The sequence below is a fragment of the Cetorhinus maximus genome, chromosome X (assembly GCF_964194155.1).
Source record: "Cetorhinus maximus chromosome X, sCetMax3.hap1.1, whole genome shotgun sequence".
Classification (NCBI taxonomy): domain Eukaryota; kingdom Metazoa; phylum Chordata; class Chondrichthyes; order Lamniformes; family Cetorhinidae; genus Cetorhinus; species Cetorhinus maximus.
The window spans coordinates 11,939,609-11,954,636 of NC_135917.1; the positions used below are offsets into that span (position 1 = coordinate 11,939,609).

Consider the following 15,028-nt stretch of genomic DNA (forward strand, 5'->3'; position numbering starts at 1 on the left):
CACCCAGACCCAGGTTGTGAAAGGACAGTGTGATAACCCACTGTACCCAGGCCCAGAGTGTGAAAGGACAGTGTGATAACCCACTGTACCACCCAGTCCCAGAGTGTGAAAGGACAGTGTGGTTAGTGAGTTGAAAAGCTGCTGTATATAACGGTTCAGTTCAGTAAGCTCAACTCTGACAGCTTCTTTCCATTCGCCTTGAGTCGCACTTTTGGAGGCTTCCATGACTGGTTGGCAGATCAGCGATCTCTGTGTCCGCTGATGTTCTCGAAACGTGTCTTCTGCTTCTGTTTGGACTTTGGCACAAGAAAGGGAGACAAAATCGGCAACAATGTGATGTTTGCTCCCGCAGTGTACAGGCCCCTGTTGTGACTTCAGTTATCTGGTGGCCTTACTGTTCCCTCCAAATTGGCACAATCCTCTTTGGCACCCTCTTCTTATAAAGTGTGTGTTTGGAACATTGGAGAATTATTGGTTCTTTTAGTGGAACAACATTAAAAAGAAAATTGAAACATGTCTCCATTTTTAATCCATATTTGGAGCAAGTTGACAAGCAGCAGAGCCAAGCGGTTAAACAGCGAGTGCCAATTTGCAATAAGGATACATGAGGCCTCGGAATGAGCAGTCGCTTGTTCCGTGTAATTTGTCCTTCGCAGGGCAGAGGAGCAGGTGGGTTTGCGGCAGTGACACCTTCCAGTCTGCACCTGGCACTGGAAGGATCTGCCAACTTGCCCCCTTTGACACCCAGCCCTCATATTACGCTGCATTGGTGACAAACGCATTTGAAGTTGCTCATTTGAGTCTCAATGCAGCTGCTGTGAGCATCATCCTGCTGCACAAAGCAGGCGTGACAGGCATCCTGCTCCGAAACCTGGGCAATGCTCAGATATTTGAAAAGAATGCTTATTAAGTGTTATTGCAGAATTCTGATGGAACGCACGTGCAGTGGTTAGAAGCAAGCCCCCTCGGCCTGACTTATGTGCAACTGTGGTTCTGTGCCTCCCCAGAAAACGTTACCTATTCCAAACTGAAGGCAGAAACCGCAGAGGGCTTTGGTTTTGTATAATTTTCTCCACTTGAAAAGAGTTAGGAATAAACATGCAGATTCAAAATCCTTTCTTTATGATGAATTCCCCCCACCCCCCCGTTACTACTATCTCTCCCACCCTTCTTAATAGCCCCATGCCCTCATTGCTCCCTCTGTTCCCACACCCCCTCTGTTCTCCAAACCCCCCTTCTATCCCTCAATGCCCCTCTTATCCCACCACTGCCCCTATTTCACCTTCTAACCCACAGCTCCCAGAACAAAAACACAGTAAAAACTGGGAAATAAGAATATTGGTCTGAACTGGTCTTGTAAACCTTAAAATGGAACACCAGTAAAACTGGGAAATAAGAATACTGGTCTGAACTGGTCTTGTATACCTTAAAATGGAACACCAGTAAAACTGGGAAATAAGAATACTGGTCTGAACTGGTCTTGTATATCTTAAAATGGGACACCAGTAAAACTGGGAAATAAGAACACTGGTCTGAACTGGTCTTGTATATCTTAAAATGGAACACCAGTAAAAACTGGGAAATAAGAATACTGGTCCAAACTGGTCTTGTATATCTTAAAATGGAACACCAGTAAAACTGGGAAATAAGAATACTGGTCTGAACTGGTCTTGTATACCTTAAAATGGAACACCAGTAAAACTGGGAAATAAGAGTACTGGTCCGAACTGGTCTTGTATACCTTAAAATGGAACACCAGTAAAACTGGGAAATAAGAATACTGGTCCGAACTGGTCTTGTAAACCTTAAAATGGAACACCAGTAAAAACTGGGAAATAAGAATACTGGTCTGAACTGGTCTTGTAAACCTTAAAATGGAACACCAGTAAAACTGGGAAATAAGAATACTGGTCTGAACTGGTCTTGTATACCTTAAAATGGAACACCAGTAAAACTGGGAAATAAGAATACTGGTCTGAACTGGTCTTGTATGCCTTAAAATGGAACACCAGTAAAACTGGGAAATAAGAATACTGGTCTGAACTGGTCTTGTATATCTTAAAATGGGACACCAGTAAAAACTGGGAAATAAGAATACTGGTCTGAACTGGTCTTGTATATCTTAAAATGGGACACCAGTAAAACTGGGAAAATAAGAATACTGGTCTGAACTTCTGGACTCTCTCCATTATCCTCTCTCTTCTCCCCCCCACGATGCTGCCATTGTCCACAACCACCCCCCCTCCCGCTTCCCCCAACCCCACCCTCTTGGATTCAGCTCCAAGGATCAATTTGAAGAGGAAACACACGTTGAAATCTCCTCCCATCCGTCGTTGTCTATCCTGTGGTCATCATGAGGGGTCTGTACACTTCCCGGAAGGCATTCCTCAGCAAAACATATGGGAAGGATGGCTCCAGCATATCCATTTCCAGGAAAGGGGACTCCTCAATTAACTGTGGAACACAATGACACTCATTAGTTCAGCAAAGGCCTCTCCCGTTAACCTTTCCCCTTTGCGACAGGGCTACATGTTAGTTGTGGTTCAGTGAGCAGCTCTCCTGCCTGAGAAAGCTGTGCACTTAAGTCCCAGCCCGAGTGTTGGATGGGCTGCTGCCTCAGGATTTCCTCTCCTTGCGTTTTCTCTTTGCCGCTGACACGCGCTTGCTTTTTTTTTTGTGTGTTATTGAGCATCGGTGGTTCGGTGGTAGAATTCTCGCCCAGCCACGTGGGAGGCCCGGGTTCGATTCCCGGCCGATACATCAGCTCTGTGATCCCACGAACAGCTGGGGGCACGTGTGACGTGTCCGCGGTACAGGAATTGCAAGAGGTCTCAGCTGCCCATCTGATGAGAAGAAAATCTCTATTGCCACTTTTCGTATCTTGTTTAAACTTTGAATTTTAAGTAATGCCTCTAGACCCCAGCTCCCAGGTCTCGCTATCACCCGCTCCCTCTTTCAGATTGCTTTTTGTGTCCGCTTTTAAATGCCAGAAGTGCTCAAAATCCTCTCACTCACCAAACTCCCCAAGTTAACTCAGCAGGTCTGACAGCATCTGCGGAGAGGAACACAGTTAACGTTTCGAGTCCGTATGACTCTTCATCAGATGTGTTCTGACGAAGAGTCATACGGACTCGAAACGTTAACTGTGTTCCTCTCCGCAGATGCTGTCAGACCTGTTGAGTTTTTCCAGGTATTTTTGTTTTCGTTTCAGATTTCCAGCACCCGCAGTATTTTGCTTTTATCCCCAAGTTAATTATTCTGCAGAAGTACTCCATAGAACTGGGCTCTGAGCAGTGCACTCCTCCTGACAGTCCGCCTCTCAGGTCAAATGGGCTTTTTCATGTGACAGGTTAATGACATGCTCCTTGTGACACGTGTTAAAGGGGAAATGACGCCTTCTGTGTGACCTGTCTCACAGGGAAATGCCACGTGCCCTGTGACCTTTGAGGCATGGTGATGCCAGGGGGGAGGCAGAGGCATAGTGGTATGGCAACTATGGCATAGCGGTGTGGCCACTCTGGACTAGTATTCCAGGGGCCCAGGGAAATACTCTGGGGACCCGGGTTCAAATCCCAACAGGGCAGGCGGCAAAATTCGAATTCAATAATAGCCTGGAATTAAAGGTTTGATGATGACCACAAAACCATTGCCGATTGTCATGAAAACCCATCTGATTCACTAATGTCCCTTTGGTAGGGAAATCAACTGTCCTTACCTGCTCTGGCCTACATATGACTCCAGGCCCACAGCAATGTGATTGACTCCTAAATGCCCTCTGAACAATGGCACTGAGGGACGGGTAATAAATACAGGCCTAGCCAGCGACGCCCACACCCATGAACGAATTTAAAAAAACTCCACATACAGTGCACTACAAGGTAATTACATGCACCGGGATGCATGTGACAATGACATGCTTACTCTGATCCATGTTACAGGATATAACGGGACAGTAGACAGGGAGAAACTGTTCCCGCTCGTCAAGGTATCGAGAACCAGAGGGCACACGTTTAAAGTGATTTGCAAAAGAAGCAAATGCGAGGTGAGAAAAACCTTTTTCACACAGCGAATGGTTCGGGTCTGGAATGCACTGCCTGGAAGTGTGGTGGAGGCAGGTTCAATCGAGGCATTCAAGAGGACATTAGATGATTATTTGAATAGAAACAATGTGCAAGGGGACAGGGGGAAAAGCAGGAGAATAGCACTAGGTCATAATGCTCATTTGGCGAGCCGGTGCAGACCTGATGGGCTGAATGGCCTCCTTCTGTGCTGTAACAATTCTATGATAACATGTATGTGACCCATGTTACAAACACTCAACGTTACAGAGTAAAAGGATTTTTTGAATACACCTTTAATGACCTTGGAGCTTTGTTGGGTAGATGGAATTTGGAGTGATCGGGACAAGTGAGACCATGGACTGATCTGAATCCAAAGTTTGAGAATGTTAAAAACTGAGCTGTTTCTGGAGTTGGTCCGGGCCAGCGAGTACAGGGGGGTAATGAGTGAAAAGGTTCTGATATGAGTAAGGACGTGGGCAGCAGAATTTTGGTTACATTTTCGTTTCGAGCATTGGGATAGCTGAGACTAAAGCTAACATTGCACGGGTGGAGGATTTAAGCAGCCTCCAGGCTGGGGCATTGGCAGAGTTGGAAGATGTTATGGAAGTGATCGGTGTTCAAGGTTAGTAATACTCTCTGTACAACACATTTACAGAGTAATGACAGGCTCAGCGTACCATATGAAGAATGAGGTAAATCGATTCTCTGTTTTTCACGAGTAGCTTGTCTGTCTCTTGACCAATCTGCAGTAGACTCATCGAGGCAAACTAAATCGAGAATGAGAAAATACAGGTGAATCTCGCCGTCAACAATGATCTACTTCTCTGGAAGAATTCCCTGGGGACACCGGGAATATTGTGCGACAGCAACATATGGTTAAAGCTCAGGGGAGAGAAACATTTTAAACCTGAGGGGGCATTAACATCCTCCTAGAATCGTAGATTGGTTACAGCACAGGAGGCCATTCAACCCATTGTGTCCCTGCTGGCTCTCTGCAAGAACAACTCACCCATTCCACTCTCCCTGCCTTTCCCTGTAGCCTACAAATTATTCTTTTTCGATAATGATCCAATCCCCTCTTGAAAGCCGCAACTGAATCTGCCTCCAGTACACTCTCGGGCAAATGTTTTCAGATCCTAACCACTCGCTGTGCAAGGAGCTTTTTCCTCATGTTGCCTTTGCTTCTTTTTGCCAATCACTTCAAATCTGTGCCCTGTCATTCTCGATCCTTCCACGAGTGGGGACAGTTTCTCCCCATCTACCCTGTCCAGTCCCCTCATGATTTCAAACACCTCTATTAAATCACCTCTCTACCTTCTCCGCTCTAAGGAGAACAGCCCCAGCTTCTCCAATCTATCCACATAACTGAAGTCCCTCACCTCCAGAACTATTCTGGTGAATCTTTTCTGCGCTCTCTCTAAAGCCTTCACATCCTTCCTAAGGTGTGGTGCCCAGAACTGGACACAATACCCCAGTTGACAGGAGGTCTTGTGGCACAGTGGGTAGTGTCCCTGCCTCTGAGCCAGAGGCTCTGGGTTCAAGTCCCACTCCAGAACTTGATGGCCAAGGAAAGTGCGTTCATAACGTGGCCAAACAGGTTGTGTATCAACTTGTAAATCCTTCCGACATGCACCAATGGCAGGTGGTAAGAGTGGGAGAGATTCCTGGTCAGCTATGTGATGGAAAGAAACTTGGGAGCCTCTACTACTATTCGTAGCTCCAGACGACAACATACATGTAAAAGCATGTTATCACAGCAATTTGGACTCTGAATGAACTGTAACCCACCACTCCAGTTGAGGTGGAACCAGTTTTCTATAAAGGTTCATCATAACTTCCTTGCTTTTGTGCTCTAGACCCCTTTTTATAAATCCCAGGATCCTGTAAGCTTTATTAACCACTCTCTCAACCTGTTCTGCCACCTTCAATGATTTATGCACAAATACCCCCAGGTCCCTCTGCTCCTGCACCCCCTTTAGAATTGTACCCTTTATTTTATATTGTCTCTCCACGTTCTTCCTACCAAAATGAATCACTTCACACTTCTCTGCATTAAATTTCCTTTGCCACTTGTCTGCCCATTCCACCAGCCTGTCCATATCCTTTTGAAGTTTATCATTATCCTCCTCACAGTTCACAATGCTTCCAACTTTGCGTCGTCCGCAAATTTTGAAATTGGGCCCTGTACACCCAAGTCTAGGCCATGAATATAGATCAAGAACAGCAGGGGTCTGAACACCGACCCCTGGGGAACCCCAATGTAAACCTTCCTCCAGTCCAAAATACAACCAATCACCGCTACTCTCTGTTTCCTGTCACTCAAACAACTTTGTATCCAGGCTGCCACTGTCCCTTTTATTTCCTGGGCTTCAACTTTGCTGTCAAGCCTGTTATGTGGCACTTAATCAAATGCATTTTGGAAGTCCAAATGCACCACATTAACCCTCTCTAGTACCTCATCAGAAAACTCAATCAAGCTCGTTAAACACAATCTGTTTTGAACAAATCCATGCGGGCTTTAATTCATTAATTCACACTCGCTAAGTTCTAATCCTCAGGGGAGATCACTGTCCTACATCTGCAGGGGGTTTGACAAATGGTCTGAGTTTCATTGTGGAGGCAACAGTGAATCTATCTGCCCCTGGTACCAAATGGCCTTTAGAAGCTATGTGCATTTCAGCTTGTGTGTATGCCTGTTTGTATGTTTGAGCATGTGTGTGAGAGGATGTGGCTGTGTGTGTGTGTGTTTGAGAGAGAGGGGGGAGAGAGAGGACATGTGTCTATATCTGTTAGTGTGAGCATGTTTTTTGTGAGTGTGTATAAGCTTGTTTGTAAGTGTGTGGGGCTACATGGCTACATATGTGATTGAGTGTGTGTGTGTCTGTCTGTGTTTGTGTGTGACTATAGATGTGGGAGTCTGAGTGTGTGTGTTTGTGATTGTGTATCTATGTGTGTGTGTGTCCACTTACATGAGTGTAGTTACGAGTGTGTGTGTCTAGGTATGACTGTGTGTGCTTGGTGCTTTCATGTGTGTTTGTGTCTGAGTGTATACATGTACACGAGTGTGTGAATGTGTCTGTAATTGTGTGTGTGTGTGTGTGTGTGTGCGTGTACGTGTGTGCATGTGTGTATATGCATTTGCTCGTCTGAGTGTATGTCTATGTAAATGACATGAGTGAGTTGAGTGTGTGTTTGTGTATGTAGGTGGCTGTGTGTGTGTGGAGTGTGTGAGAGCAAATGTGTGTGTAGAGAATGAGTGATTGTGAGCCTGTGAGAGTCCGTGTATGTGAGTGTGTACGTGTATGAGAGTGTGAGAGTGCCTTTGTGTAAGTTTGTGTGTGTGTCTATATAGGCCTATTTTCCCCGTAATGCTGCCTGTGGGGCTAAACAGCCATGACTTTCGATCCAAGTGTAAATTTCCACATCGCAATGATTGCAAACACAATGCTTCACTGACCGCCAGGAATTGCTTCAGATGAATTTGAATGTCCTTCTTGTGAATAGTGTAGAGGGCGGCTGCAATCTCATTGATGGCTTTGGCTGCACAGTGGATATTGTTACGGTGACCTGAAAGCAAAAAAAAACAATTCTTCAATATACAGGAGAGATCCAGACCAGCCTGTAATATACAGGAGAGATCCAGGCCAGCCTGTAATATACAGGAGAGATCCAGGCCAGCCTGTAATATACAGGAGAGGTCCAGACCAGCCTGTAATATACAGGAGAGATCCAGACCAGCCTGTAATATACAGGAGAGGTCCAGACCAGCCTGTAATATACAGGAGAGGTCCAGACCAGCCTGTAATATACAGGAGAGATCCAGGCCAGCCTGTAATATACAGGAGAGGCCCAGGCCAGCCTGTAATATACAGGAGAGATCCAGGCCAGCCTGTAATATACAGGAGAGGTCCGGGCCAGCCTGTAATATACAGGAGAGGTCCGGGCCAGCCTGTAATATACAGGAGAGATCCAGGCCAGCCTGTAATATACAGGAGAGGTCCAGGCCAGCCTGTAATATACAGGAGAGATCCAGGCCAGCCTGTAATATACAGGAGAGGTCCGGGCCAGCCTGTAATATACAGGAGAGGTCCGGGCCAGCCTGTAATATACAGGAGAGGTCCGGGCCAGCCTGTAATATACAGGAGAGGTCCAGGCCAGCCTGTAATATACAGGAGAGATCCAGGCCAGCCTGTAATATACAGGAGAGGTCCGGGCCAGCCTGTAATATACAGGAGAGGTCCAGGCCAGCCTGTAATATACAGGAGAGGCCCAGGCCAGCCTGTAATATACAGGAGAGATCCAGGCCAGCCTGTAATATACAGGAGAGGTCCAGGCCAGCCTGTAATATACAGGAGAGGCCCAGGCCAGCCTGTAATATACAGGAGAGATCCAGGCCAGCCTGTAATATACAGGAGAGATCCAGGCCAGCCTGTAATATACAGGAGAGGTCCAGGCCAGCCTGTAATATACAGGAGAGATCCAGGCCAGCCTGTAATATACAGGAGAGGTCCAGGCCAGCCTGTAATATACAGGAGAGGCCCAGGCCAGCCTGTAATATACAGGAGAGATCCAGGCCAGCCTGTAATATACAGGAGAGGTCCAGGCCAGCCTGTAATATACAGGAGAGGTCCAGGCCAGCCTGTAATATACAGGAGAGGTCCAGGCCAGCCTGTAATATACAGGAGAGGCCCAGGCCAGCCTGTAATATACAGGAGAGGTCCAGGCCAGCCTGTAATATACAGGAGAGGTCCAGACCAGCCTGGAATATACAGGAGAGGTCCAGGCCAGCCTGTAATGTACAGGAGAGGTCCAGGCCAGCCTGTAATATACAGGAGAGATCCAGGCCAGCCTGTAATATACAGGAGAGGTCCAGGCCAGCCTGTAATATACAGGAGAGGTCCAGGCCAGCCTGTAATATACAGGAGAGATCCAGGCCAGCCTGTAATATACAGGAGAGATCCAGGCCAGCCTGTAATATACAGGAGAGATCCAGGCCAGCCTGTAATATACAGGAATGATCTAAACCAACCTAAAATATTCAGGAAAAATCCAGAGGCACCTGTAATGTACTGGAATGATCCAGACCATCCTAAAAAATTCAGGAAAGACCCAGACCAGCCTGTAATATACAGGAATGATCCAGACCCGCCTGTAATATACAGGAATGATCCAGACCCGCCTGTAATATACAGGAATGATCCAGACCCGCCTGTAATATACAGGAATGATCCAGACCCGCCTGTAATATACAGGAATGATCCAGACCCGCCTGTAATATACAGGAATGATCCAGAGCTACCTGTAATATGCAGGAATGATCCAGAACTACCTGTAATATACAGGAATGATCCAGAGCTACCTGTAATATGCAGGAGAGATCCAGACTTGGCTGTAATATACTGGAAAGATCCAGCCCAGCCTGTAATATGCAGCTGAGATCCAGATCAACCTGTAATATACAGGGCAGATCCAGGAAAGATACCGACTCGCCTGTAATGTACATGAGAAATTCAGGCCAGCCTGTAACATAGAGAAAATATCCAGAATAGTCTGTAATATACTAGAAAGATCTAGACCAGCCTGTAATATACAATGATATATAGTATCTGTTTTCACACAGATCGCTACCCCTTGTGCTTTCTCTGATCATGTGTGGGATGGATATAAAAGTAGGGAAGTCTTGTTCCAATTGTAAATGGTATTGGTGAGACTGCACCTGGAGTACTATGTACAGTTTTGGTCTCTCTACTTAAGGAGGATTATACCTGCATTGGAAACAGTTCAGAGAAGGTTTACTCAGCTTATCCCTGGGATGAGGGTTTTTTTCTTTATTCTTTTACGTGATGTGGGTGTCGCTGGCTGGGCCAGCATTTATTGCCCATCCCTAATTGCCCCTTGAGAAGGTGGTGGTGAGCTGCCTTCTTGAACCGCTGCAGTCCATGTGATGTAGGTACACCCACAGTGCTGTTAGGGAGAGAGTTCCAGGATTTTGACCCAGCGACAGTGAAGGAACGGCGATATATTTCCAAGTCAGGGTGGTGAGTGACTTGGAGGGGAACTTGCAGGTGGTGGTGTTCCCATGTGTCTGCTGCCCTTGTCCTTCTAGATAGTAGCGATTGTGGGTTTGGAAGGTGCTGTCTAAGCAGCCTTGGTGAGTTCCTGCAGTGCATCTTGTAGATGGTACACACTGCTGCTACTGTGCGTCGGTGGTGGAGGGAGTGAATGTTTGTGGATGTGGTGCCAATCAAGTGGGCTGCTTTGTCCTGGATGGTGTCGAGCTTCTTGAGTGTTGTTGGAGCTGCACTCCTCCAGGCAATTTGAGAGTATTCCATCACACTCCTGACTTGTGCCTTGTAGATGGTGGACAGGCTTTGGGGAATCAGGAGGTGAGTTACTCACTGTAGGATTCCCAGCCTCTGACCAGCTCTTGTAGCCACAGTATTTATATGACTGGTCCAGTTCAGTTTCTGGTCAATGGTAGCCCCCAGGATGTTGATAGTGGGGGATTCAGTAATGGTAATGCCGTTGGACATCAGGGGGTGATGGTTAGGTCCTCACTTGTTGGAGATGGTCATTGCCTGACACTTGTGTGGCGCGAATGTTACTTGTCACTTGTCAGCCCAAGTCTGGATATTGTCCAGGTCTTGCTGCATTTGGACATGGACTGCTTCAGTGTCTGAGGAGTCGCGAATGATGCTGAACATTGTGTAATCATCAGCGAACATCTCCACTTCTGACCTTATGATGGAAGGAAGGTCATTGATGAAGCAGCTGAAGATGGTTGGGCCGAGGACACTACCCTGAGAAACTCCTGCAGTGATGTCCTGGAGCTGAGATGACTGACCTCCAACAACCACAATCATCTTCCTTTGTGCTAGGTATGACTCCAACCAGCGGAGAGTTATCCCCCTGATTCCCATTGACTCCAGTTTTGTTTAGGCTCCTTGATGCCACACTCAGTCAAATGTTGCCTTGATGTCAAGGGCAGTCACTCTCACCTTAAACCTTGAGTTTAGTTCTTTTGCCCATGTTTGGACCAAGGCTGCAATGAGGTCAGGAGCCGAGTGGCCCTGGCGGAACCCAAACAGAGCATTAGTGAGGAAAGTTTGAGCAGGTTGGGCTTACACTCATTGGATTTTCGAAGAATGAGAGGTGATCTGATTGAAACATATAAGATTCTGAAAGGGTTTGACAGGGGTGGATGCTGAGAGGATGTCCCTCCTCATGGGGGAATCTAAAACTAGGGGGCACAGTTTAAAACGAAGGGGTCTCCTGTTTTAGATGCAGATGAGGAGGAATTTCTTCTTTCAGAGGGTTGTTAGTCTTTGGAATTCCCTTCCCCAGAGAGTGGTGGAGGCTGGCTCTTTGACTATAGTCAAGGCTGAGTTAGACAGGTTTTTGATCAACAAGGGAGTCAAGGGTTATGGGGGACAGACAGGAAAGTGGAGTTAAGGCCACAACCAGATCAGCCATGATCTTGTTGAATGGCTTGACGGGCTGAATGGCCTACTCCTGCTCCCATTTCTTATGATTATGACCTTATAACCATTTTATGATGCAATGATTCTAGGAAAGATCCAGCGCAGCCTGTCAGGGCAGCACTCCCTCATACTGACTCACTATCAGTGGGCCAGCACTGAAGGTAAACTACACTGTCAGAGGGTCAGTATTGAGGGAGTGCTGCACTGTCAGAGGGTCAGTATTGAGGGAGTGCCACGCTGTCAGAGGGTCAGTACTGAGGGACTGCCGCACTGTCAGAGGGTAGGTACTGAGTGAGTGCCACGCTGTCAGAGGATCAGTATTGAGGTAGCGCTGCACTGTTGGAGAGTCAGCACTGAGGGAGCACCGCACTGTCCTAGGGTCAGTGCTGAGGGAGTGCTACACTGTTGGAGGATCAGCACTGAGGGAGCGTCACACCCCTCTTCATCCCAATCTATCAGCATATCTTTCTATTCCTTTCTCCCTCATGTATTATTTATCTCCCTCCCTACCCTGTTCTCCTATCTAGTTTCTTCCTTAAATGTATTTCCAGCAATTGCAGCTTTTCCTATTTCCCTTACCAACTGATCATTTCTTCATTTCCTGGGATCTTGCTATGCACAAAACGGACGTTATACTTTACTTCCACGATTACATTTCAAAAGAAAGGGAAGTACTTTGGGCCGCTTTTGTGGGATGTAATCAGGTGCTGCATAAATGCAAGTTATCATTCCATTTTCCTGACGCTGTTAATTGCCTGATTGCTGAGTGCTCAGAGTTTGTTACTTACCCTGGTGTTCCTGATTATACAAGGACATGGGGTCACTGGCGAGAGACGGGAGGGAGACAGCTATGTAGACCATCAGGAGGTTAGTCAGTCTGTAATCTTCTTCAGGAGAAATCTCTGGAAACAAAGAAGAGAGTCATTAGCAGTTTTGTACTCCTACTCAACTATGGATAGCACAAGAAGTCTCACAAAAAACACTGCAGTTTCAATTGGATAACAATAAAACAAGTGCAGGAATTGCGAAGCATGATTAACCTGCGCCCATTGGCTGAAAAGTGCAGGCAGGATGTCAACTTTGCGCTACCTGCTTGTTACCATGGTTTCTGCATGCTAGCAAACTGTTGATTGGCTGCACACATCAGCAGGGGCCCAATATCATGACTGTCTAGCACTACTTAAAGCCAGCCTTCACGATATGGGCAGGGAAGCTGCATTAGCGTTAGGATTAAAGTTAGAGTCAGGGTTAGGGTTAGAGCCAGGGTTAGCGCGAGGGTTGGCGCCAAGGTTGGCATTAGGGTTAGCGCTAGTTTTAGCACGAGGGTTGGCGCTAGTTTTAGCACGAGGGTTGGCGCTAGTTTTAGCACGAGGGTTGGCGCTAGTTTTAGCACGAGGGTTGGCGCTAGTTTTAGCACGAGGGTTGGCGCTAGGGTTAGGTTGTGGTTGCTGACATCATTTGGAACAGTTCTGTGCAACAATGAACCACAGGCGAGCGTGTGCATCAAGGTTTTCCAACACTGCAATGGCTGTCTTCGTGGAGGGAGAGGAACAGAGGAGAGATGTGGTTTACCTGCAGGGAAGCAGGAGGCCCTCCAAGCACTTGCTCAGAAAGTGCAGTGGCAAGAGAAAACTGTGGGGGTCCAGGCCAGGAATGTAGCCCCAAGAACATGGAGGTAGTGCGTGAGGAAGTTTAATGATCACACACAAGTGGTCCCAGTCGGTGAATGCATCTTCAAATGGTGTATACCACCAACTGCACCACAAGCCTCATCAACCCCCATCACTCACCGACAAGCAATCCCTATCCATCAGGGCTCATCTACACACCCTTCACCTCACCCTCACACACTTAGTCCCAACCCCAACTCCCACAGCTTGCACACAGTGTCAACTATTCAACTATGAAAGCCACGTCGCCCAAACACATTGCAAGACACTCCCTGCCCCACTTGCCTCTTTCTTGCAGTAGAACATGGCGTGTAACAGCAGGCAGCAGCAAAGAGGCTGGCGGAAGGCAAGTGCACCCACATGTTTTAACGGCAATGGGCGAAACAGCACTGGCCTATATGAAAGTGTCATCGCGGCTCCGAAAACCAGTGTGCGTTCTAGTACGCGGGCAGTCTGGTCTCCGACCAATCTGTGCCCTAAAGACCCCTTGTGGAATGGCCTCCAGCTGAGAGGCTTCTCCTCCTCCTCCTCCCTCTTCGAGCAGCTCGTCCTGCTCTACATGGCCTCTAATATTCTTCCCGTCGCGCTCAATGCTAAGCGGATGCCTTACTAGGCTCTCCATGTCTGGAAGCAACTGGTTAGTGCACAAGTCGCTAAGACACCAGAACAGTCCTTTAGCACCTTGTTGAGGTTACGGCCACTTGCAGAGCTGAAACGACGATGATCAGGGTAACCTGATATCGAACATTCCTGCTGTCATTCCACTTCTAGCTCATCCATCAATCTCTTCGGATTGAAAAGCTGCAGGTGGTGGAGGCACACAGTTCTCATTTTCTCCTCTCCGCTCGGCACAACCCAATCCTTGCCTGCTTTTTTATTTTTATTTCAGGCACCCATGAACTGGAACCTTCCCAGTCAGTGGGGAAAGAGGAGGGAGAAAATGAAGATGAAGAGACGCGATCACTTGATCTTGCACTCACAGCCACCAGGCCGCATGTGTCATTCATTCCTTCACGTGTGTGTTCTGTCTAAAGGCTTGTTGTCTGCTGGTGCTTTAGCCTGAGCCATTGCCAGTGCTGCTCTGCCATTGCTGTCCGCTCGCAGGGGTAGAGTGAGGGCACAGGCCCCAAGTCTATCTCAGTCGGAATGGGAATTGAACCCGTGCTGTTGGCATTTAGCCAACTGAGCTAACCAGCCCCCTCATATACTGAAACTGCGCTTATTTTAGAGGCTACAATGACAGCAGGGTCTGCACGTGTCAAGACACCAGGCACAAGTGTGCCTGCAGCCAGGGCTGGAGGAAAGGATATTTCAGGTGCCAGCTCGCCAGTGGGTGAGGTGGCACACCAATTCTACAGCAGGAGGACTCGATGGGTTAGGTTACAGAAAAGGGCTGATGGGTGCACACATCTAAATAATTGCCACACTAAACCTGCCAGAAATGCGCATTCGATGCCAAGCAGCATGGAGGAGCCTGGCACCAACAGGCCCTTGTGTGCAGCGCTTGGCGCTCACCCTTTCCAGTGTGGAATGGGTGGCGACTTCCAACAGCACACCCATGGAGCCAACCAGAATGCAGCATCTGCTGGCCAACATCTCAGCTCCCACTGCAGCACAAGCAGCCTTAGTGCTGCCGTCTAAGCTCAGTCTGCTGTCATGCAGTCTCAGCTTGCTGTCATCGCGGCTCCGAAAACCAGTGTGCATTCTAGCACGCGAGCAATCTGGTCTCCGACCAATCTGCGCCCTAAAGACCCTTTGTGGAAATGGCCTCCAGCTGAGAGGCTTCTCCTCCTCCCTCTTCGAGCAGATTGCCCTG

General features: G+C 47.7%; 1 protein-coding gene across 2 annotated transcripts in view; it reads right to left on the bottom strand.

The window, feature by feature from the left end:
- Positions 1–2,072: 2,072 nt before the first annotated feature.
- Positions 2,073–15,028, bottom strand: part of LOC144672721 (nck-associated protein 1-like) — a 101,858-nt gene continuing 88,902 nt past the window's right edge. For both annotated transcript variants that reach the window (XR_013574154.1, XM_078534666.1), the window contains 4 exons: positions 12,331–12,444; positions 7,519–7,628; positions 4,739–4,828; positions 2,073–2,454 (listed from right to left, as the gene is read on the bottom strand). Coding sequence is in view for 1 of the 2 variants with exons in the window: in XM_078534666.1 (XP_078390792.1) it covers positions 2,338–2,454; positions 4,739–4,828; positions 7,519–7,628; positions 12,331–12,444 (431 nt within the window). In the remaining variant the exon portion in view is untranslated. The remainder of the gene's footprint in view (positions 2,455–4,738; positions 4,829–7,518; positions 7,629–12,330; positions 12,445–15,028) is intronic.